This window comes from Pholis gunnellus (assembly GCF_910591455.1).
Source record: "Pholis gunnellus genome assembly, chromosome: 20".
In the NCBI taxonomy this organism is placed as follows: Eukaryota; Metazoa; Chordata; class Actinopteri; order Perciformes; family Pholidae; genus Pholis; species Pholis gunnellus.
The window spans coordinates 14,169,407-14,194,097 of record NC_136547.1 but is presented as its reverse complement, the minus strand read 5'-3'; the positions used below and the strand labels follow the sequence as shown (position 1 = coordinate 14,194,097).

Below are 24,691 nucleotides of genomic sequence, written 5' to 3'. Positions count from 1 at the left end.
AAGAATATTCTAACGTTAGAACTGAAATGATCTGTTTTGTAATGTGGTTCATTCCGATCTCGTTCAAACTCAGTCTGTGCCCAAGATCTCGCGAGCATTTCAGAGATGCTAAAATTCCGTGACTGGACTGAGTGGATTTCCACAGCTGTTTTGAAAGGTAAAAAACATATCTTGATTTATACCTACTTCTAAAGAAATGTAAGTATCGGTACTTAGTTTTAAAAATAACAAGTCTGTATATAGGCTTGAACCCACGCGTACTTCTGTAGCGCTAAATTTACGTGAAAATCTGACGCAATGTCCGGTTACTTTATGGTGGCGTTCAGGGCTGTTGTTAGCCAGGCTTTTCCATGGCAGCCTGTCTGTTACCTGTCAAAATGTGCAGTATGTAGGTAAGAAGAGAGACCTCTGAAAACACAGCTCGTCAACTGAATACTGGATTTGTAATCACCTCAATAGAAGTTGCGTTGCCTTATGTTGTTCACACACGTGTATGTCTTGCCCATTTCTTTCTGTGCTCCCAAAAGACCATGCAATTCCAAGCAATTTGAAGTTTTAAAATACAAGATATAAGTAATGATTTAATAATTCTGTGACTGGAGTATTTTTGTCAAGGCACATATGGATGATTGCATAAAGCTGCCTAAGTGTTAGGGTCCTGGAGTTGTGAATGGATAGCTCACTGGTACATTTACACAAAACATAGCTATCAAAAGTATCACCTGTGTATGTAAATCTACAAATGAAGTTGTTTTTCTGGATTCTCCAGCATGCCATGTGAAGTGAAGCCTCGGTTTGTGATTCTCTACGGATCTCAGAAGGGCCAAGCCGAGTCCCTCGCTGAAGGAATAGCTGAGGTGGCCGAGGAGCACGGACTGGTTGCTGAGCTCAGTTGCTTGAGCCAGACTGAGAAGGTAGCTATTAAACATTATACGCGTTTAAACTTGAAGCAAGAGCTGTCAAAGCCTCTCTTCCACCGCATGGCTGCTGACACACATTAAACACATGGATGACATCTTATTAACTGTGACGTTACCGGATGATTCCCTGGATGTTATTGCATTGAATAGTGGAAACACAACTCACTGGTTAATCATTGAACTGGTTTCAGTACAATTTGGAGAAGGAGAATGCCCCAGTGGTCTTTATTGTGTCTACTACTGGAGACGGGGAACCACCAGACAATGCCCTCCAATTTGTAAAGCGCATCAAGAAGAAGACCCTCTCCACTGACCACTACACACACCTTTGCTATGCACTTTTAGGTAAATTCGATGATGACGGTCTGAGGAAGCTCTTTTTTTCTATCAGTTGATATTGGGAACATATTTCTATATAAATCATTAAAGTGCAGAGCACTGCGGTGTTTGCTTTCTGAACAGTTGCTGGCTTGAGAAGTCTTCATCTGTTTTCCTCTGTCTGCTCCAGCTTTAGGAGACACAAATTATGCAAATTTCTGCAACTGTGGGAAGACAATTGAGCGTCGTCTGCAGGAACTCGGAGCAAAACAATTCTATGCGACGGGATATGCAGATGATGGTGTAGGGTAAGTTCTGCAGCATAGACATCCAACTTTTAGCATTTCAGGCTGTGACACATCCCCTCTGTTTCTCTCTTTTTCTTTTATTACACTGCTCTGTATCATTTTGTGGGCTTTGTTCTCTCCAGGCTGGAGGTGGTTGTGGACCCCTGGATTGAGGGACTGTGGAAAGCAATCAAAGGAGCCTTATCAAAAATGGCTTCTGATAAGTCTGACGTTTTGAAAGGAGAAGCAGGGGGACCAAAGGAAACTCCTGATTCATCCATGCTGCATGGCCAACTAAACCTCTTGGGAATAACTGACCACCAGAGCTGCGAGTCGATCAAAGCATCCGCAGAAACGCTCTCCAAATTTGCTTCATCTTCTGCTACACAGACTGCCGTTTCTGATCTCAGGCCAGCTTTTCCTGCAGGGAGCCCTGTGTTGGCGTCGCAGCCTCGTGGTACTGCCAGTGTTTCCACATCAGCACCGAAGACGTTGACCGGGAATGCTGGAGTTCCCGGTGTTTCATTGGCGGCCTCACTGACATGCTCCCTCCCGCCGCTGTCTGAGTCGCCTCTTAATGTTCCTGCTCTGCCTCCTCCCTACCTCGATGTCTCTCTTCAGGAGGTGGACTCGGTGGAACAGGTGGGGAGGGATGCTGCTGATAAAAGCAGTGTTTGTTCCATATTTCAGCCTTCATCTTAGAAAATGTTTTCTTTCAGATTGTTGGCCCGTTGAACAAAGAGGCTCTCCATGCGGCTCCCATATCCAGGGCGGTTCAGCTGACCAGAGGAGATGCAGTCAAGAGGGCCCTTCTCTTAGAGCTGGACGTTTCTGTAAGTTGGACAGAATAATGTGACTTTTTGACATTTTGTTTGGAACCTGCAATGTAAATTTTGATTTAAAGATGGATCTTTTTTTTTTTTTTCATTCTTAGGCTCACCCGATGGTGACCTATCAACCAGGGGACTCGTTTGATGTGTTCTGCCCAAACAAAGCCACGGAGGTGGAGGACGTGCTCCACCGACTGGGCCTTCATGACCAGAGGAACCACCGAGTACACATTTCTCTAAGTAAAGACACCAAGAAAAAAGGTAAAGTGTGTGTGTCAGGTAGCTTTAACATGCATCCAATGTACTCTTGAAAAGAACACTGTAACATAGCAGATTCCCAACAATTACACAGCACTGACAACACAATATCATAATGATGGCGGCACATTGCAAACTCATGTTTGCATTTTTCCAAAAGACGCTTATGTTTGACATTCATATCTATAATAATTCCCACATTCTTCCTCTCCTTCCTGGTCATAGGTGCCCAGCTGCCATCCTACATGTCCCAGAACATTTCTCTGCTGTACCTGCTCACGTGGTGTCTAGAGATAAGAAGTGTGCCTAAGAAGGTAATTGATGTCTAGACATTGTACTACATCTACTTACTCTTTAAATTGCATTGGTCAAGCCACTTTCCAATATGACCCACTGGATATCAGCATAATAAGAGGGTGACATGTTCTTTTCCAGCTGGAGCACACGTTGGAGGAAAGCATTGTACTTTATGGAGAAGAGTAATTATATGTCGACACAAATGTTCCCGTTTTATTATTTATTTTATTCCCATATTGTAAGATGATTGACTTACTAAACGGGCATATGGGTACTCAAATAGTCTATGTCGGGAAAGGCTCTGGGCCCAGACGAATTGCATGGGTTTACAGTTTGGTATGAAAAGCTCAGGCAAGATAGAATTTCCTAAGTGTTTAACCCTTTTCTCCTGAGACAAATGTGAATGTTATTACTGAAGCTATTCACAGACTCTATCAGATACAGACACCTCGTCTTGATGCTATTCAAATAGTGTTGAAGTGCTGTCTGTACAGTTTGGATCGGATCTCTCTCCATGCAAGCTCTCATAAACTATAATGAATCATTTCACAGAACAGTCGGGATGGCAAATATTCAGAAGTTGTGATTACTGTATCAGAGTGGTTAATCGTTGCGCAATGAAGTAAAATCACTCCAAAAAGTTGTTCAGCAGTGGCATTTTAATATTTATTCATGATCCTTTTTAATCCTGTAATTTGCATCACAGCCTACAAAAAAGATGAACAATAACTGATGAAATACCAGTTAAACAGCCTGCAGTGTTCTGCAAATGTAACGTCCTAATCGATTGCTTTAATTGATTTTGATGAATTTGTGTAAGGATTAAAACGACGCCGCTAATGTCTCAGTCGCGTCACAAGCGTTTCGAAACTAAATGGCAATTCTGTGGGGATAGAAAGTGCATTGTGTGTAGTATAATGGCCGTGTTCCACAACTGGCCTGGTATCAAGGTCTCCCTCTACAGCTTTTATGCACCTAGACAACTAACCTTACATTTTCTATAACCTGTGTGCAACGTGGCATTGAATCGTTCCCTACTTTAGCGTTAGAAAATGTGTCAAACGCCTCTTCTTTTCACAGTTGTAAATGGAAAACATCGCCGCTGACTTCGAGTGACTTAACATCTGATTTCCTGTCTCTCCGTCAGGCATTTCTGCGAGCGCTGGTGGAGCAGACGGGCGACGGTGTGCAGAAGAGGAGACTGCAGGAGCTCTGCAGCAGACAAGGCAACGCGGAATACAACCTGTACGTGAGAGACTCCAGCCTCAGCGTCCTGGAGCTCCTCGCAGCCTTCCCATCCTGCTCGCCTCCTCTCAGCCTCCTCATAGGTCAGAGCGCCTGCTGTTATCTGATAATCCGGGTTATTGGGTAAAAAAAAAAAAACATTCTTGAGAGATGTATTGCATAACGTGAGAACCACCAAGTACAAAATCGAATCAAATATGACATTATTGTTTTATCCTTCTCCTTCTAATCTTCACGTCACACAGTAAATGGGTACATTTTATGCATTTTTTTCAATTAGATCACACACACACACACACACGCTGCTCTTGCTCAGCTTAACAATGTATTTATCATACTACATGCATAATGTTTTGATCCTTCTGGAACAACAGTTTGTCAACAGTTTGTCAAGGATTATTATTATAATACATTCACATAATGCAGACTTTCATGTAGCCCGAAGCAAATGATGAATTACAGAGTTTGACACGAGACTGGGATTTCGACTGCACCTGTACAAATGATCAGTGGAGCAATTTACCTCCAGAAATATTTATTTATATTTTGAAAAGATCTCGGCTCGTGTCAAGTGTACCTTCAGCTATGCAGATTTGTCTGTCGGGGTGGTTTTCACCCAGCAGGGGTCACTGTAGCCCCAGTAAAGCGAGATTTATGAGCCCAGGCTCAAGGCTGATTTTGTGAGAGCATTTAATTATACTGAATGGTCAGAGCGTGTACATCAGAGGGCTCCCCGAAGGATCATCTCGTTTCCTTGTCTCATTGTAGATTCATGTAGCTCCAATATGATTTTTGTGTCACGTTTCCTGTGAATATAATGGCAGTATCATAGCTGCAAGTCAGGAGATATTTTCTCAGTTTGTCCATAATTTCCCTCCCCGCTAATAATATTGATCTTTTTTTCGCTGTGAGCCAACTGTTGGTAGAAGACCGCTGTGTTCCCCCCAGCTCATTAAGATAGCTGGACGGTCATTCAGTATAGATCTAATAAGCTTTGACTGAAACTTACCAGACAGTGAAATTAGTTGGCTACAGCTTTACATACAAGTTGAGTTGTCCTCTAAAACAGCTGTGTCACAGCTCTTGGCCTCCCCCAATGTCAGTTATTTTGGGCCGATACTTGCCAACCACAGCACCTTTTACGGTGGTGAACTGATGCAGAAATTGTGAATCGCGCCGATCGCGCCCTCGTGAAAAATGTAGCCTTCAGGACAACAGCTGTTATTTGGGGGTACAGGGTGAGCTTTGCAAGGACACAAACGCGTCGGATCAGTGTGATCATAGCTTAACGGTCAACTCTTGACTCGCTGTGTCACTTGAAAAGCACACCGCTGCATCTTTCGCACTAGGGGAGGTGTTTGCTGATCGGAGTTTATGCCGTTATACACTAACTATAAATAATGAGGAGAGATGTCAACTCAGCCCAGGTGTCATTGGCCAAGTGCATGCTGGGTATAAAAGTAAATGCTGGATATAAAGTGAGAAAGAGACCTGCTTCCCAGAGTCAGCGCTCTTGTTCTATGGTCCACGTAATGTGTCGGATGAAAACGTTGGGGGTCATTGCTCCAGGGAGGTGAGTGCTGTCCGCAAGCATCTTTTTCAATTTACTTCAGGGTTCAAATTGAATTGTACCAGGGTGCAGTTTTATTATTTTTGTTTTTCTTTAGCTTTATTGTGACCTGTGGAAGAAAGTAATGTGAATGTGTCTGTGTCCCAAAAGGACGGCTCTCCCCCGCTGTACATAAAAGCTTGAAATGTTTCCCGGTCACACTGCATATCACACATATTCCCACTTTACTCCTATAAGATATAATGAAATGCCAGGGAAGACCTATGCTTTTGGAAACCCACGAGCACGCAGGCCCTCTTCTCAGAAGCAACTTGAAATTAGCATTTGCAGGCTATTATGAAAACAAAGGAAAAAAATCTTCGCTCGGAGAATTCTTCTTAATGCTTTAATGCCAACAACCTCGCTAATTCCATCTGCAGCCAACAAAACGATCCATCCATCTAAAGAAGTACAACTTTTATGTTCAAACACATTGCTATCTCTCTTTTTTCCCACTAAAATTGTACCTCTGCATATAAATTGCGGCGCAGTGAGACTTTTGAGATGGAATAGATTACATTGTTGTGCAGTGTGATCGATGGTACCTCTGAAAATGATCATTTGTGAAAACATAGCAGGGACCCTGGGACTGTATTTTTTTTCTTTTCGGGGGAACAGACACTTTTTTTTTTTTTTAAATACATATTTTTTAAGATGTACCCTCAATCCACCAAAAAGGCTGCTTTTCACTCTGAGGTTTTAAAAGTGATATATCCTTTTGTATCCAGCAGCGGTATCATCATGGTGCAGTGAGGTGAGATGATGGATTGATTGTCCTCTGTTTCGGACATGAGCTGTCACTCCGTGATAGAAAGGCAACTCCGACACCGTGCAGTTGCAGAGGATTGTGTTAATGTATATGATACACCGGCTGACGCAGACGTGTGTGTTTCCATTGGCTGCTGATGGAAAGGTTCACTGGAAATGTTGTGTGTGTGTGTGTGTGTGTGGGGATTTTTCCAAACAGATTTCTGCCCTTAAGGTGATTACTTGTTTTTTCTTTTTGAGAAATGTTGAAAACATGAAGGATTTTTTTTCATCCTCCCTGTTGCAGTTTAGTTTTAATTATTTATTAGAACAAAAACTGTAATATCTTTTTTACTATTTACAGCACAAGCATATAGATTATAACAAAGCAAGGCCAGTGTGTAGTCTTAGCTCAGCGAGTCTAAACATTTAAACGTCTTTTTCAGGAAAAAGAAGCTTTTTATTTTTATTTATGACATTTGGGCCATCCCATATGGGATTATAAAACATAACAAGGCATATTTGTATACAAAAGAAAAGCATCGGATATAACATTGTATATACTGCTATATTTTTGTGAATACCATATTTTTGTGCTAAAAAAATATCCTGATAATCTCTGAGGCTTTCTCAAAGCAGCTGGCTAACTTAAATGTTTTATATATGAACTCTGTCCTTGGGAAAAAAAAACATCTTTATCGTTGAGATGGCCCAGTGAACAAATCTACTTTTCTTTTTGTCAGATTGACATATGGTGTAGTTTCAACAACATAACTCTACCGGACACCCAAAGGTCTTCCTTATATAGATAAATTATAAACAAAAACATTTTCCTGTACCATATTTATACTGTATCATCTCGGAGGAATGCAGTTCTAGTTTAGTCCGTATGTCATTAGCCCGCCATGCTCTCTAAAAAAAAGTGTTGATCCTTGAGTTGTTTTTCTTTCAGTATCTGAAAGAAATCTAGACGAATGTTTTTTCGTAGAAGGCTGCTGTTTGGGCAAGGCCAATGTTTTCTTTTAAAGTGTTTCATATATCACCATTTACCAAAAAAACATCTCCGCTCAAAGAGATGAAATGGACGTCAAATTGCGGCGCGGTCTTGCTAACACCCTGAGCTGTTTAGATGTCGGAGAGATCCAGAAAAAAAAGAGGAGAGAGCAGATGTAGTCCAGCTGTTTGTCTTTTCCAAGCAATTTAGCAGAAAAATGTGTTATTGTAAGGCCCAAGCTGGTTCATACGGTGCGGCTTTACTTTTCCAGGTTCTTCTTCTGACATGCAAATGAAGTGTAAGAGAGCACATAGCAAGCACGTCACTCTCTTTGCCCCACATCTAACAGCTGATGGTGGTCAAAGCGTGGCGAATGGCAAATCTCGGTGCTGCTGGGTGAAAAGTTAACTCTCACTCTTCAAAGTTTTTTTTTCCTGATTTTTTTCCTGACACATTATCACGATCTTCGAGGCACGGTGAATATTACCCAAAAGAGAGGGCACCTTCATGGGCTGGCATTGAAATAAGGTCTGCATAAGCAATCTGTTTCCCACTGGCTCCACATCTGGACACTTGGGGATTCCATAACCCTGAGTTTGTAATTTCATAAATATAGGAGCGTGTCCTAGAAACAAGACTGTAACTTGGGGGGGGGGGGGGTAGATTGGTAGGTAGGACGTCTCAATGGGCCACGCTGACTTTCACTTATTTCGTCTGCTCTCTGTCATGGGTGTCTGTGTCACTGCAGCGATGCAGCGGGATGATTGACAGTTTTGCTTGCCTTTTTCAGAGCATTTGCCGAAACTGCAACCCAGGCCTTATTCAGCAGCCAGGTAAGGTGACCGACGCGGCGGGAGTGGATGTTACATTTTGCACTGCGTGAAACTGTGCTTGAGTGTGTCTTATTCTCACCACGTGGACGTAGAGGCTTCCTACTGTTACTGGCGTTTCCCAGCTGCACAAATACAAATACACCGATAGTTCACGGAGAGGAATTGAATCCTTGGATGTGTTTCTGTAGAAATTAGAACGTCTGAGTTAAAGAATCCACGAAACTGACCACTTCTCCGCCGATCCCAAACAGCATTTGGGTGTTCAAATGTTTGCAATGAGCAGTAAATTACTTTGTCAAACTCTTTTTGTAATTATGATATTTCAATAATGGCACTCTAAGGGAATAATTGATTCATCCCATTTATTTGAAGATGGAACTCTTGTACCATTAAACGCAGCGGCAACAGAAATATGAACTCCTCTCCGCTCATTTGTTTCGATATTTTAAAATACCCGTCCCTGATTAATTCCCCTCAGGAGCCTCTGACACAGCTGCCTTCTTACAGACTGGATCGCATTCTTGATAATGGAGAAGATGGAAAGAATGCATCTGAAAATCACGTCGCATTTATTGCAGACAATGCCAGTATTAATACACACAGAGGACTGGATATATCATTTACGTACCAAAAAGAAGCTGCATAAGATGAATTAGTGAAATGCAGTTTTTATGTTGGTGGTGTTAGTTTTATGCATATATTCTGGTCTGGTATGCCTCTAACCTCACTTTGTTTATAACTAATACACAAGACAGTCAGGTTTACATAATACAACACATATTGATCTTGCACTATTGGCAGCGAGGAAATGCATTGCTGTCCACTGGAGATCTGCTGCTTTGCAACTCCTTCACAGTGGCGGACTGAGCTTTAACTTTATTATAACATCTAATGGAAGCTTCCTGAATTTCGGGGGGGGGGGGGGGGGGGGGGGGGGGGGGGTATGAATGCACTGTAAATATAGTGTGGCCTCTAGACTTAGCCAGTCATTGATTTGCTCTTCCTGTAAAGCTAGTCCCCATTAGGCTTCCTTCAAAGTTCATGTGGATCAGCAACGTTCTGTCAAAACTTCTCCGCTCCTCTCATTAGTCCCTCACGTATAGCTGCTCGTGTGTGTGTGTGTGTGTGTGCGTGTCTGTACGTCTGCGCAGAGAGACGGGTGAACGGACAGGAGAGATGGTGGCTGTAGTTTATCGGATGGTGGAGAGACATTAGAGGCCTGCGTTATTGATGCTGCGGTCAATAGAGGTCTCCAGTGGCCCACAGGAGCTGGAGAGGGAAGGATGAGAGAGTGTGAGAGTTCTTCAGCCGGCAGTTAGGACTGGAACTGGAGAGGAGGGAGGGGCCGTTTAATTGAAGCAAGACAGACAGGAAGTTATCAAAAAAAAGTATTTTTTTTAGTCTCGGATAAAGCAGACGTCATTGTGTTGATCAGTTATTCCCAAGCAGGGATACTTCTATCTTAGGGGTACTTGTTCTATATATATATATTTATATTTATTGATTATTATTGGATAAATAGGATACTATTCAATTGTATAAAAAAAGATATTGTAACAATATCCACTTTTAATACAACACAGTGTTTAATACCATTAACTTTAAAGTGATGTGGCACTACATCATCTATTTCATAGATCATGATTCAGCACATTTTAAGGACATGTCCACATTGGCACATTGCACCCATTGTCTATGTATCCTTGTGACTTTGATCGGCTTCTTTAATGATGTTTTTCTGAAGGTGGTCTGTGTATAATTAGGAGCATTGTTGTCTGTTCTTGAGAATTTATCCTCCCCCCGTGATGCCTCTACCTTTTCTGGTCTGCCTCTGCTTCTTTTTGTGTTTCACTCTATTGTTCACTTCATCTCTGCGTACCTCCCTGCTTGCCACTGTCTCTGTATGCCTCGCACACACACGAACACACACACAGACACACACACACACACACTATTGTTTCCTTCCATCGCTGTCGTCCTCCATCTAAAACTTCCATCTCTGTAGCTCCTGTCTTAGGTACCCAGGAAAGCTGCATTTTGTCTTCAACGTGGTAGAGTTCCCAGCATGCTCCGGGAGGCCTGCGGGGAGGCGAGGCTTGTGTACCGGTTGGCTGCTTGACCTCATCAACCCTCTCCTGGTTTTACCTGAGAAGGAGGAATCCTCCAACAGCCCTGCTCTGCCAGAGGTAACGAGTACACTGGAAATTGGAGAGCTGAAACTGGATTGTGCAAATCTGTGAACTCTTGGTCTTGGCTGATGTTTTATAAGTGCTCTTATTTATGAGAAGTGTTCAGGTGCTGTACTAGTTGCAACCGAATCCTGCTACACCTTATTATGACATCCCTTCTTTGTCTTTGTCTCGAGTTTTGTTAAAACATCGATGCCAAGAGAGCCAGACTGCCTATTCTCCTTCAAATATTACAGCTCAAGAGGTTGTTGAGTAAAGTAGAAGGCGAGTGTGAAGCAGAATATCAGAAAAACTGTGCGGCGTCTCCATGAAACTGCTGAATTTGAGGCATTCGAGAGTTAACCTGTTTCTACTGTATGTTTTAGGCAGCTCTGGAAACTCACTTTTAATGTGTGATAAAAAATAATGAGCTTTAGGCCCATTGTGTGTGTGTGTGGTTGATTAAAAAAAACATAATTAAAATTAAAGCAAGTAAATCCTTTCTAGCACAGACTCTATGGATTCCATGGAACCCATGAGTTTTCCCTATTAGTATGTCTTAGAATATTAAGTAGATCCATTAATAGATTGGTAGGCCCACAGTGGCTTCTCAGCTTTGTTGTAATTACTCTCATTACTTTAAATGCTTGCTAATGACCTCTTGACTGTAGATCCATGTGAGTTTGAGACCCAACTGCTCCTTTCGGCCTCCCTCCGACCTGTCGGCGCCCTTCATCATGGTCGGACCGGGGACGGGAGTTGCCCCCTTCATTGGCTTCCTCCAGCAAAGGTATGGCAAAAGTCCCAACACACTAAGATATTAGCTTTTATCACAATACGTGACATTTTTATCAACTAAGACGGACTTGGTGGGTTTGAGATTTCCCGTTTCGCAAATGTCTCCGTCAATGTTCAAATGATCTTAAGTGCATATCATCTGTGCATGTTTTTGTGTAATCTGCAGAGACAAACGAGACTCTACTCAAAGCCAAAAAAAAAGTCCAAGCCGTCCACATCTCGTAATGCATGCAATAAATCTAGCGGCCAGGGCCATGATCACGTCGGGGAATATTTCCGATGCTTCACTCGTCTCAACAGGAATAAATTAAGCCCTCTCAGATGCACAAGTTTATGACACGGCCTCTAATGAAGAGCCAGGAGTCAAAGCATCAGATGGAGCGTTATTGATTTGGAAATAAAAAGCCCAGTAGGTGGTGGCCACGTTGTTGGAGTAAATCATTGCTTGTAATTGCCGATGAGTTGGTGCGAGGATATTGACTTGTTAGCCGAGTGTGTGTGTGTGTGCGCCGTGCTTCTCTCCGGCTTGTTAAACCGTTGCCGGCAGTGTAAATCCTCGACGGGTTCTATCATTTGGGAGAAAACGTGACATTTTCTTTAATTTTCTGAAGTTCTGAATTGATGGCTAAATCAAAATTGCATGATGATGACCTGTCAGAAGGGTTTAATGTGACCGAAGCCGATGCCCGGCGTGTTGAACCAACCGAGCCCACAGCGTCCGTGACGTTTTAGAAAGCGGAGTAAGCCTTTTTGAGTCAGATTGACACGTCTAACTCTTGGGTGGCTCGGTATAAATGAGGTTATGCCCCAGTCAACTCCAATTGTCTCTAAAGTCCCTGGACGTCTGCTCTGTTGTGGCGGCACGCCGTCGGAGGGTGATTGCTCTGAGAGATGACACGGCGGCGGATTCCGGGGGAGGACGAGCGGTCATGTGGGTTGAGAGGTGTTTGTGCATTTTGGGATGCAGGAGCACTGAAGATGGCACACTTTTTTCTTTTTCTTTTTTTTTGGACGGACTGTCACACCACTTGCAGACAGACTTCTCTTCTTGATGATCAAGGTTGAGCCAGGGGGACAGTACTCTGGGTGTGAGGCAGTAATATGAGCACATCGGTCTTACTTTGATCCTCACTGTGGTGCCCAAACATTGCTCTTTAATTTGTCCTTACAGACCTGTCTGTTAGTGCAATCTGAACACTCAGACCCTGATTAATTTAGCAACTGCAACCCTTCGTCAAATGCATCAATGCAGATATTTTTTCCTTTACAAGAGTTCTCCGTTGGAATACAAACTCATGCGAACCAGCTCGACAGCCTCCTCAGTCATTTCTCCCTCTCTGTGTCTCTCATCCTCTCCCCTGCTAGCTGCGTATTTTGCTGGAGGATTGTAAAAAAAAAACCAACCTGTCATGGTGGGCAGCGTTGTACACAATCTAACTTGAGATTCCAAACAAAGCCTCGGTGGCTGCCGCTGTGCTGTGATGGGAGATAACAATCACCGGTTTGTCAACGGGACGCTGTATCTGCCTCGAGGCCCCGAAAAGCAACAAAACAACATGAGGACGCTTCGATCTTCCTACCTCCTCCTTCCACCCTGCTGTTAATCGATGCCGTACTCATTTTGTATGAACTTGTATGAAGTAGAAGACGCATCTCGAAAGGTCAGAGGCTCGCTGGGTGGTACCGGGAGATTTTAATACGGTCCCCTCCCCCTAGAAGTCCGGTATTGATTGCTGTGGAAGGATTTCATGGTGAACGTGATTTCTCCTCTGTTTAGCTGGGAGCAGTGACAGTTAAACAAATATTGTATTTTAACTGAGTGGTTAGCCTTAATCTCCTTAACAGCTCTAACAAGCTTTTCTTTTGGCAAAAAAATAATCAGTTTGCACAGTTTTAATATTTAGGATTGCCAGCAGGCATACTTGGCGGCGTCGCGATGACAACTTTTATTAAAGTTTGTGCGAACCAACGTGGAGCTTCTATCTATCAGTCTAACCAGACAGCTGATTCCAATTAGGCTACGGCATCTTGCCACCCAGCATTGTCCTGTATTATGACAACACTTTGAATTCAGCACGTAGAATGTATGCGGGTGTAATTCTGCAATGTAATTTCAGTGATTAAGCCTCAAGCTGTTGTTGTATTTGGGCTTTTGTTTTTCCTTCTAGTTGTATTTTTATGCCTAAAAAGCTACTCGGCACCTCGCGCACAACGCTGCAAGTAAAACGGATAAAAGATATGAGATAATTGGTTTACCAATTCGCCCCCCCCCCCCCCCCCCCCCCCTCCTGCTGATTATTTGAATGGCACTGAAAGGCGACCGCCTCTGATTTCGACCCCAAATGGAGTGCTCTGTAGATTCTGCCTCCCCCCCCCTGGGATCGTGTTGCGGGCTGTTTATAGTGTGGGTATGTGATGTGATTTGTATTCAGAGAAAGGCGCTGGTGTGGTCTACTCGGAATGGAATCCAGGTTTTTCATATTGGTATTGATCCCTTCGGGGCAGGCGAGAGAGAGAGGATGGGAGCGAGACGAGCCCACTAAAATGAGTATACTCGAGGCTGTTTGCAGATCAGAAAGAATCTCGTCCAGGATGCTAATGGATGGGATCTGAGCGTTTGGATCAAGTCAGCCAGACGGCTCTGCTACCGGGCCGCAGTCGCAGACGGAAAGTTCAAACAAACGGCAATGTGTTTTTATTAGCTGGTCACCTTGTCGTCTAATTAATGAAGATGAAGCTTTTAGTATTTAAAATCTGACTTTTGCTCTTTTTTTTCTTCACTAAAGCTCCGAAATCAATGGTTGGTTGCAGCTCTATACTAATCTGATCATTATAACAATATATATAATAAGTATATTAATCTTTTAGTATATTAAACGTCAGACAACAGAGAAATTGAAATAATGTTTTTATTGTCTATGGCTTGCTTCTTTAAACCCTCTCTCTCTCCCCTAGTGGAGCACAGGTCATCCACAATTGTTCTCCACCGCTCTGGTTTTTTTTGCCCGCTTTCTCCAGTTTCATCTAAGTGTGCTTTATTTCCTTTACCTGCCTATTAACCTCCTCCAGCCGTTTCCGGCTCTCCCTCGTCCCAGTTTGTTTGGCCAATGTATCTTCAAGATACACTAGTGTGAACGGAAACTTGTTTGGTCATCGCTGCCAAATGAAACGCATTAATTCAACTTTAGTTTCACTCCACATTTTTGCTGAAGGGGGGGAAAGTCTCTCTGTACTTTTAAGATGGAGGGATGGAGTTTTAGTGACGCAGGAGAAGTCTTGTGTCCACTGGTTTTACTATTAAAAACAAAACAAAAAATCACAAAACCATATCAGACACAAATAATCTTTCAAAGCAGAGTCATTTTATATGTTAAAACATCTGGAAGGGATATTTAATTCTTTCTGTTTCTCAAACTGATCGGTTAATCGTTTTCGGCAATAAAGTAGTATGTTAACTCTCTTTTTTCTTATGCACCATCTAGCTCCACCACGCATAAGAGTTGGCTTTAATTCTGTAACTGCTGGAAAGCACAAAGCATGATTCAGTCTGCTGGTGAATAGGAAAGGGTGGTGTTCAGGGGAGGCAGCACCTTATCCTCGGAGTGCAGCAGCGCAGCACAAAGGGCCCAGTCTCAATGCCTCCCTGTGGTCACCTTAACACCCGTCTCTCTTCTCTCACCCCCCCCCCCCCCCCCCCCCCCCCCCCGCCCGCCCCACCCTCCAGACGGGGGTAACGGATAATACCAGTCACCTGACTGATGGCATCATGAAGGGTTGGGGGGGTCAATGGTTATCTGGGAGAGAGCTGTCACCTTTTGCAGCAGGTGTGCGGCAGAGATACCGGCATCTTCAGAGCCGCTTTGTGCCGCTGCGTCGCCATCGCCTGGCAAAGGATTCTGGGAGCTTCGCCAAACTCCCAAACCACAAGAGGAATCACTTTTGCTGGAGCAGTTCTTTTGCACTCGAGCAAAGTTGGACACAGGCAGGCACGCGCGAGCGTACGCGAAACACACACTCACACGTTCATTTTCAGTCACTGTTTATAGTGATGGGATCGATCCTTCTGTTTGGGAGCAATTTAATAATACATATAATGTCCTCGCTGCAGCACGCACAGTCGTTTTCGTGCATTAAGCAATTTTGGCACTCGGTGTGCTGTCATTGCAGACAGTGCTTAATGGTGTCACTACTCTTCTTTAACCTCTCCCTCTCCTCCATCTGGTCTGGTCCGCTGTTGGTATTGATTGACCGCTAACATCCGTTGTTTGACTTTCAGAGAGCAGGAGAGGAAGGAAAACCCCGAGGCCGTATTTGGCGAGACCTGGCTGTTCTTTGGTTGTCGCCACAGAGACAGAGACTACCTTTTCAGGTAAGCTGTGTTTCTTTTTTTTTTACTTCATACTCATTTATTGACATATTCTTTACACACTTTGTTTAACCCTTCGTGAGTCAGATGTACTGTACTCCATACACACATCCTTCCCCTTGCCACTAAATATTACATCTTGAATGAACCTGTATTCATAAATGTAGGTTTTTCTTCCACACATGAACGTTGTGGACACTCAGCAGAAGGATGTATTATAAGAAGGGCTGTCACGATAAATAAATCTATTATAAATTTTGACGATTAATTGCGACTAATTTAACTATTTCTGTTAATTTTATGCCACAATTTTAAGCCAAGCTCTCTTTTTGCATGTTTTTCTTTCCTGACACTGGAACCGTGTGCTCGGGGAGACGCTTTATCTATTCACTTCCTATTTGTTGCTGCATTTGTAACATTAACTCTAAATTCCCTTGATTGTGAAAGGCAACGATTCTGCTAAATGATGGAGGTCAGATTATGTAGTAATTGCCACGGGCCTGATTATAAAAAACAACGGACACACAGAGCTCGATTAGTCAAGGCCACATGATCGTCACCTATGAGTCAAAGGGAACAAGACTCGTAGCGTCTTGTTGCCTTGATTGTGACTCCATATAGGTCGTTGCACAGAGGTCACGTGACTGTTTAGTATGGTTGGGTTCTGATGGGCATTTCTTTTATAAATCCAATTCCAAGTTGATAGAAGATCTTGATTTGTGAAGCTCAGAAGCTAACAAATCTCTCATGAAACCTTTTAAGCGTGTATTGTGAAAGCCAAAGGGAGGATGAACCCACAGTGAAGTAGTATTACCCACCTCTCAAGTTCCCCCTCAGCTCTGTTGAGCATTTTGCTTTTGTTTTTTACGGCCCACGACTTTACTGTTTTGGTTCGCGCTGTGCTCTCGTCGGCATAGTTTCTAAGCTGACAGGAGAGCTAGCTGATGAGCTAAAAGGAGAGTGAACATTGGACTTACATTTGTCAGCTGACTTTGTGCGACTGCATGCGTAAAAGCTGCCGTTTGCAATTGTGTGTCATTTTGAAAAAAAAACATTGAATCCAATTAAATTGCACTAATGTTATTCTTTGATTGCCTCCTTGTTTAATGAAATGACTGTACACTGACATCAACCTGTGAGTAGATCATCGCTCTGATCATTTAGTTTTTACGGCTTCGCTTTCTCTCGACTACACACTAATGAATCTGCTGCTGCTAGAATCAGCGGCACGGCACGCGTGGACTCTATGCCGGTGCGGTGAGCGAGTTATTTTACCGGATTAAATAGTTTGAATGGATTAGCATCCCTAATCACACAGGAATAGATCACAGAGGATGTTGTTTGTTCCCCTTTGCTTCCTCTATCCCTTAGTAATATACCAGCTCACAGCCAGGTGCCAGGCGCCGGTGTGCTCACCGTGTGGGCTTCTCTGATGAACGCCCCCACAGTGTTGACCAAAGCGATTAGTCTTCGTTTTATGAGCCACCCGTGAAGAGTTTAAATTTAAATTTAAATAGGTTAGTAGAATAAGAACATCATACCTGCAGCTGAATTGCCTGCCTGCATTCATCTCTGTTGGATGTCACTAAAAGTAAATGCAATTTGATGTCTGGGATTGCCTGGGAGTGGAGAACCCTGTTTAGCGTCGTTTGAGGCTTCTTTTTTTTTTCTTCTTTCAACTTCTTATATTTTCTTTGAAAGAAATGTTCAACGTAAATCATAAGTAGTGAATTTGAACTTGCATAAATATGGCTTTTTAGGCTTTTCAATATTACAAAATGTCGAGACAGGATGTGACCAACTCTCTCGATAGTGTTCTGAATTGTCAGCAAACAAAACAAACGGGGCTTGCGATGCGCCTCAATCAGCCGCAGCACTTAACATCCCCGTGAGAGGTTGATGCCAATCTGCCTGCTTGTCACATCGAACCTTTTCTCCCCTCTCCTCTCTGCTGCACTCGTCCTTTTCTCCTCCCTCCGATCTCTCAGCCTCTTCATGGCGAGTGATTTCATGCTGTAAGGGAAACATAACTGGGAGGCCTGCAGGGTTCACGTTAGGATCTGGGATTTATTTATTTATACAAGTCAAAGTTACAAGGACAGTGCGCAGAATAACCGTCTTGGCTCATTTTCAACTGCAGACCCGACAGCTCCAAAAGACACATGAAATACATGAAAACAGGAACAGCAAAACCCATTCGCTTCGGGTTGCGAGTTTAGAAAGATATATTAATCCCCAGTGTGGAAACTCATTTGCAACCGAATCAACTAATTGTTTTTTAACCATGATTTTAAATCCATTCGATTAATTGTTTCTGCTTTATAAAAGCACTAAGCGGGGGAGGAGCCCAGCCATGCGGAACCTTATAGACAAACTTAACTTTTGAGAAGATGTTCCCAGCTCAGTAGATCATGATCTCTTTGGCAGTAACAACGGCGATAGGTGTTTTGGCTTCCTGGCGAGTATACCTTGAGAGCCTGGTGGTCTACTGACCGCACAGGTGTGAGTGTTGTACAGGAGGCTTTGTGCCCAGCTACTCACACAGTATGACAAATGGGACACGATCTTGGCATTGACAAACAGTGTTGCTGCCACAGGCTGGTGTGTGTGTGTGTGTGTGTGTGTGTGTGTGGTTTTGTTCTTCTAACAAATCAGCTGTCCTTTGTCATCCTCCAGTTTCTGCTCACAATATTATCAATCTATGATTATTAAAATTAAAATGTAAAAAAAACAAGAGATTGAGATTTCTTTTCTTTTTTTTTTTTAATGATTTATGTTTTTTTGTTTTCATGACAGACTAGACAAATGCAAGTATTTCAATTACAAATGACAATATCAAGTTGACATGAAAAATCTGAATTAGCACCGATATCCCCGGGTATCGTACCGATACAGAGCTCATTTATTTGTAAAACTGCTCTGATACAATTGACACTTTCCTAACCATCTCCACCTCATCAATTAGTTTAGCTGAAAGGTCAGCTGTGGGTTTCCACCAGGAAGGAAATAAAAACCATAATAAACACACACACACACACACACACACACACACACACACACACACACACACACACACACACACACACACACACATATATTAACATATATAAACAATTACATTTATTTAATGACTCCATCTCGAATCAAGGGTTAGACAGTAAGCATCTTAGCAAACGCAACAATTCTGGATGTTTCACATAGAAGTTCCTTTTAGTATTTACACCGCAGTGTCTGGAAAAATGTCTTATTTTAGTCTCGGGGTTGCTGCAAAACACAGACCCCCGAGGCGAAGACCTTCACCCATGATCTCAGAGCCGCGGCTTGTTACGAGTGTGTGTGTTTGTGTGTGTCTGTGTCCGTGTCTGTGTGTTTTTCTGCTCATTCCGACTGCTTAACTTTAAACAAGATGCTCTGAGCCCCAGTAAACCTTACTCCCTCTCCACCTTTCCTCCTTCCTTTCCTTCCAATAGCACCCCAGGCCCTGTGAAAACACTGAGGCAGGAGACGGAGAAGTTGGCAAGCAAACCGCCGATAGGGAGCAAGGTTACACCCAACTGCAAGACTGGGAGGATTGATTATAAAAAAAAAAAGATGCTTATAAAAGTTACTCGACCTTGCTTAAATCCTCTCTTATTAAACATGATACATTGGCTGTTTTGTACAGTTGTGTTCAGACCTTTTGCACATCAGTGTTCTGTTTTAATAAGCTCGATAAAACAGAACACTTTTTTTTTTTTTTTTTTGTTCTTAGGAAATGTTCTGGGAGTTCTGTACAGAGTGTTTTGATGTGAGAGGATAAACCGTCAGTGTGAACTAAACATGTTGAAAACATGGCATTTTGTAGGCCAGAAGTTTAGACTTTTATTTCTTTCCCCGTAAAATCACGGCCAGCTCTGTCATTCTTCTCTCTCACCTTGAATCGTGGTTCTTCCGATTCTACCTTTTTGAAAAGACTTTTTACAAAATGTCCACAAGTTAGGAACAGGCTGTACGAAATTGAATTGACGATGACCTTAAAATGTTTGGATGTGTTCTCTGCAATCCTTCTGCTTGTTCCAGAGAGGAGCTGGAGGGCTTTGTGTCCAGCGGTACACTGAGCCATCTCAAGGTGTGTTTCTCCAGAGATGAGGAGGAGGAAGAGGAGGAGGGGGAGGAGGCCACAACCTCAGCAGCACGACCCAGATACGTGCAACACAACCTGCTACGTAACCGCCAACACATCACTGACATCCTGCTCAAACAGAACGGTTACTTCTATGTCTGCGGGTAAGACCAACACTGATGATAATAATTCAGGTGTACATTTGACTTCTTAGTGATATTTGTGGTTGTTTTTTTTTTTCACTCTGCGTTACATTTATCCCAATGTCCTCCCGGCGTGGTTGTGTCATGTTCCGGCTGACCTTGTATTCAGTGTTTCCACTCACTCGCAGCTCTTTTCTTTGCATGCCTGTCTGTTTTTGCCAGATCAGCGTGTCTCTTCGAGGGCTTGAGTTTACTTGTAAATCTTCATTGATGCATTTTTGAAAACCTTTTTTTTTTTTCTTCTTCTTTTTTTCTCGGATGTCTCTTAAAATACATCATCTCTTTTGCAAGAGAGGCAACATGGCAGTGTCGAGTATGAACTAATAAAGATGAATTTACAACATTCACCACTATTTAAAGCATGCATTCTGAAAGACATGTTGTGAATGCGGCATTTGATCAACATCTGATACGAGTGCGTAGCAAAAATATGCAGTTTTGCAGAGTTCAGAGCAGACTCTGGAAATACTTTACGGCTGTCCATCTTGATGCTCGAGTGTGGTCGTTGTTTGAAACAAGAGAAAGCATCTTACAAAGTATTACTTTAAAGATGAGACGGCACTAATAAGTCTGTATTTTAACAGTCAAGGCAGTGAAGGCAACACAACACACAACTTCTCACCAGTGTACAAATATAGGTGGTTAATCATGATGTGAAAATATAATCTCTATTTCTGATCGTTCAGACCATCAAAACAGACAAAAGTCCATATTTTTCAATACCTACCTCTGCTTTTGAGCAAGGCACTCAATCCATAAAAATGTAACAAAAGGTGCCTCACATCACTTCTCTTGCTCATCTTATGCTACTGCTGACCTCATACTGATACTACATCTTGTACAGTTTGTAGCAAATATAGTGTCCCCCCCCCCCTCCATGTCACGACAGTCAGAACAAAGACAAGGAGCAAAACACACACAAGGCTTATAACAAGTCAAGTCAGGTCTACACTTGTATGGACACCTTTTTTTTGCTTTAGAGTTTCTCCTCTCTCATCACTGCCGGGCCGCTTAACTCACCTTTTGAGTAAATGATCTTTGAAACATCAGAATTGTGTGAATTCCTCAGAGTCAAAACAATATCACTTCAGGTCCACAGGACCATGAATCTTCCCCCGATATGCTGCAACAGCAAAACGGAGATTTCAGTCATTTCCTTGCAGGATGCAGATCCTGGCTGGCAGCACTCGCTGGCTTTTACGAAAATATGGGCTGTGCTACTGCTGTGCTTAGACACATATATACGACTTGACTCAAAACATGTCTATTGGTTGTATTGCCCTTTCCTCTTAATATATTCATTCTCTTTTCCTCACCAGAGATGCTAAGAACATGGCTAAAGACGTGAACAGCGCTCTGATGGAGATGATCCAAACAGAGCTGCAGGTGGACCAACTGGACGCCATGAAGACACTGGCGGGGCTGAGAGAGGAGAAACGCTACTCGCAGGACATCTGGGGCTGACGGCAGACCATCAGATGAGGGCATTGTGCAGCATCCACTCTGCCTTTTTTACAACTTAAAAAAAAAAAAAAAAAGAAATCAGCATGCTCAGCTGTAACCTCTGAAATCATAAAATTGTGGATGCTGAAGCCCGGAGGTAGTTTACACCACCCAATGCTACCTAGATGGAATTCACCATGCTGACCCGGGGATATCGGTTCACTACATCATCTTGGGCTCTGCTGTTTGAACAGAAATTATCTTGGTCAGGGCAATAGAGCTGGAGATTGGTCCTGCAGTGTGAAAATGCTTTTAGTGTAGACAAGCCTCCTCCGTTCGTCCCGTCTGGGGAAAAGGCATTTACTTCCATCGGTTTGTGATGGAGTGATTTTGATGAGACTGGGGGGGGTCTGACCTAGATGGAAAACCACACAGCAATCTGTAGGTCTTTACCAACGCACACACACACACACGCACACACACACATGCTCACACACACACACACGCTCACACACACACACACAATTGTTTTTTGTCATTCGGGAGGAAAGCGGTCATATCTTTTTTAAGTCATTTTTTAGAATGTGCTAGCCAGACCACCATGATTTACCTCTAAAGTCATAATAAGCAATTCGTTTACATTTTTAAGTTGGTTTTATGGCTTTACTTTAGTATTGTATAAACATCATCATCTTTTCATCCAAACTACTCAGGAAATTGTTTCCTGTTTTTAAGGTAATAAAGACAGATTTTAATGTATGCCCCTAAAAAGAAGTCGCATTTTCAAGTCCTTAGAGACGAGGACGGTTATCACATTTGTCATTTTACTGTGTTCAATGGTAAGTAGCCTACACAGGGCGATTCTCAGTGATAATGTGCAGCTCTGACCAGAGCGATTTGTTTAACTGACTTTGTTTGTGCTTCTCTGCCACCACATACTGAGCAGGCTGCCAGTTTGGAGACCGTGAACTTTTCTAAGTCCTGCAAAACCCGACTAAAATCTCCCAAACGGTGGTTAAAACAAACACAGCTGTGCCTTGTGTCATCAGGAATTAAACGACATTTCAGCCGAAATTATTGCCGTCTACTGTTTTCCTTTTTAATTGTGCACACAGGTGTGTTGGTAGATGACCTTTCACGCACGTATTTGAAGTGTGTGCGTGTGTGAATGAGCGCGGAGGGAAGCTCTGATTGATTGGGAGTGATTGTTTTGTACAACTTTGGAGATAATTTGATTGTTCAAGGTGACTTTGGTCGGAAGATGAAGGCGTACTCTGCTAATTGAAGGCTTTTCGCAATGGGCTTCTTAGCACAGCGCGGGGCCCTAGAGAGGCGCTTCTCAGAATTAAATCTTCTAACAGCAGTCTTTTTATTTATCTTGTAGGGGGGGGGGAGGAAAACATGTTTACAATCTCCGCCGCCTTCACCGTAGATGACACCCCCATTCTCTACATTTTGAAGCGGAGTAAACAAAACATCTGCTGTCGCAGAAAACAATCCCCGGCAGTGAATAATTGGTTTAATACGGCGCTGTCGACGGTGGAGCTGTCCTTGTGTTTGTCCAGGCGCAGCTGGCTGCACCTCCTCGCCCTCATCTCTCAGTGTCTCGCTGCTGCGCCAGGTCACAGGAGCGGAGGAGGACACAATCAAAATAACGATGCGCCACCAATCTCCTCTCGCGCCCACGCGGACACACACGTGATCACATGGCCTCCATTTAATGCAAGACTCCCGATTTGTTGTTGAAATTACAACAACTTGCATGCTGTAGGAAGAAGGGACGTTTCACTGTAAGTGACATGAGCTTGATCATTATTAGTGAATCATTTTAAAACCTTGAAGTCCACTGCTCTACTGCCTTTATTTACCTGCCCTCATCTCCAGTTAATAAATGACCTGCCTCCTGCTTATGTCACCCTGTCCGGCAACCACCAAGGACTGATGAAGTTTTAAATTATGTCCTCATAATTAAAAAAGGTTCACAGTGGCGGTTTTGTCCCGCAGCGCAAAGCAAAAGACAGAGCTAAGGAGGTTGTCGGGAATAAATCAGAGCGCCGGAGGTCAGTGCGACCGCAGAATAGTAGCACCTCCGTGATAGATACCCCTTGTTAAGAATGGCTTAAGTGAAGCAGAAAGATGTGTGCTGAAGATAATGACTGTTATTATGGAAGTGTTGAGTGAGCCAAGTGGGGAGATGCACTTCATGTCAATGAGCTCTGAGATTTTAGAAAAAAACCCTGTCTGCTTAACATTCGGCTTCCTGGTGCAGGAAGTACAAGTAGCGATGATGAGGAAAAGTAAGTGGAACCTCCCACACTCTCCCTCCCTGAGCTCTGCAAGCTGTGTGCCTTAATTGGAGGACTGACAATACGTTCAATTCAGTTGCCTTAGGTGTGTGCTATGACTGCAGTGCTAACGACGTAGTGGTAGTTTTAGGAGTCAACGACGAAACTTTGGGAGACTCAACTTTAGCAAACATGTCTGTGTGCGAGCAGCAGAGGCATGGAAGGTAATGGGGCTGCATATTTTTCCCAGTTCATCCACAACATTTCCGCTTGAATAGAACGCAATGTCTCCGTTTTAATCAAATCTGACCAAAGATGACAGAAATAGTTTATCCATCTTTGGCGCAATCTCTGTCTTGGATTCCCAACAGTACAGTTTCTGTTGGCAAGATGTTTCTCTGAAAGCTTGTTCCACGGTGGCGAAGTCTACGAGCATTAGTCAGCAGAAAGCCTAATCTTTTCAAAGTTCTTCGCCTCAACCCGTGTTTTATCATTAAAAAGGACACCGCCACTCCGTCTCTGCTGTTCTCAGTCTGCCGCCAATGACCCAAGAATGTCAACTCAGCTCTTTGATGTGGCATTGATGACTGGCCTGCAGAATGCAAACATACACGGAAGACGCATGGAGAGCCACAGTCGGGCCTGCTTTCCAGAGTCCCAGCTGTGCACAAACACTTTTAACTTCAGCATCTGTCAGGAGTGCTGGAGGAAAATCTATGTTTTTCTAAAAAAAAACGGCAGCACTTCTATTGAGTTTCCTGTTTTCACTGCGGTGATACCAGTGTTGTTCTGGCCTCTGTTTATTGATGGGGCAGGAGAGATATCCCTGCTTCCCATTTGGCAGAACAAACATTTGCTGTAATTGATGCTGGCAGGAGGAGAATGTGTTCAATAAGAAAGTGCTGTTCTCCCAGAGGGTTTAAAGAATCCTCTCTGTAGTAGATTAAACTGGCCAAGGAAAGAATACTGTAAAAAAAAGTATCTCAGA

General features: G+C 43.2%; 1 protein-coding gene across 2 annotated transcripts; it reads left to right on the top strand.

Moving 5' to 3' along the window:
* The first annotated feature begins 109 nt into the window (after positions 1 to 109).
* On the top strand, positions 110 to 22,478 carry mtrr (5-methyltetrahydrofolate-homocysteine methyltransferase reductase). Of its 2 annotated transcripts, none has more exons than XM_079181021.1 (15): positions 110 to 157; positions 770 to 914; positions 1,112 to 1,265; positions 1,429 to 1,546; positions 1,669 to 2,167; positions 2,245 to 2,358; positions 2,460 to 2,616; positions 2,839 to 2,927; positions 4,058 to 4,238; positions 8,296 to 8,338; positions 10,344 to 10,524; positions 11,178 to 11,296; positions 15,581 to 15,673; positions 19,730 to 19,936; positions 21,295 to 22,478. In XM_079181021.1, exons 2-15 carry the CDS (start codon positions 771 to 773, stop codon positions 21,437 to 21,439), a joined length of 2,244 nt encoding a protein of 747 aa, XP_079037147.1. In that variant the 5' UTR covers positions 110 to 157; position 770; the 3' UTR covers positions 21,440 to 22,478. The 2 variants fall into 2 exon arrangements, with proteins under 2 accessions (XP_079037147.1, XP_079037148.1); XM_079181022.1 differs by lacking the exon at positions 110 to 157 and adding an exon at positions 330 to 392.
* The last annotated feature ends 2,213 nt before the right edge of the window (positions 22,479 to 24,691 follow it).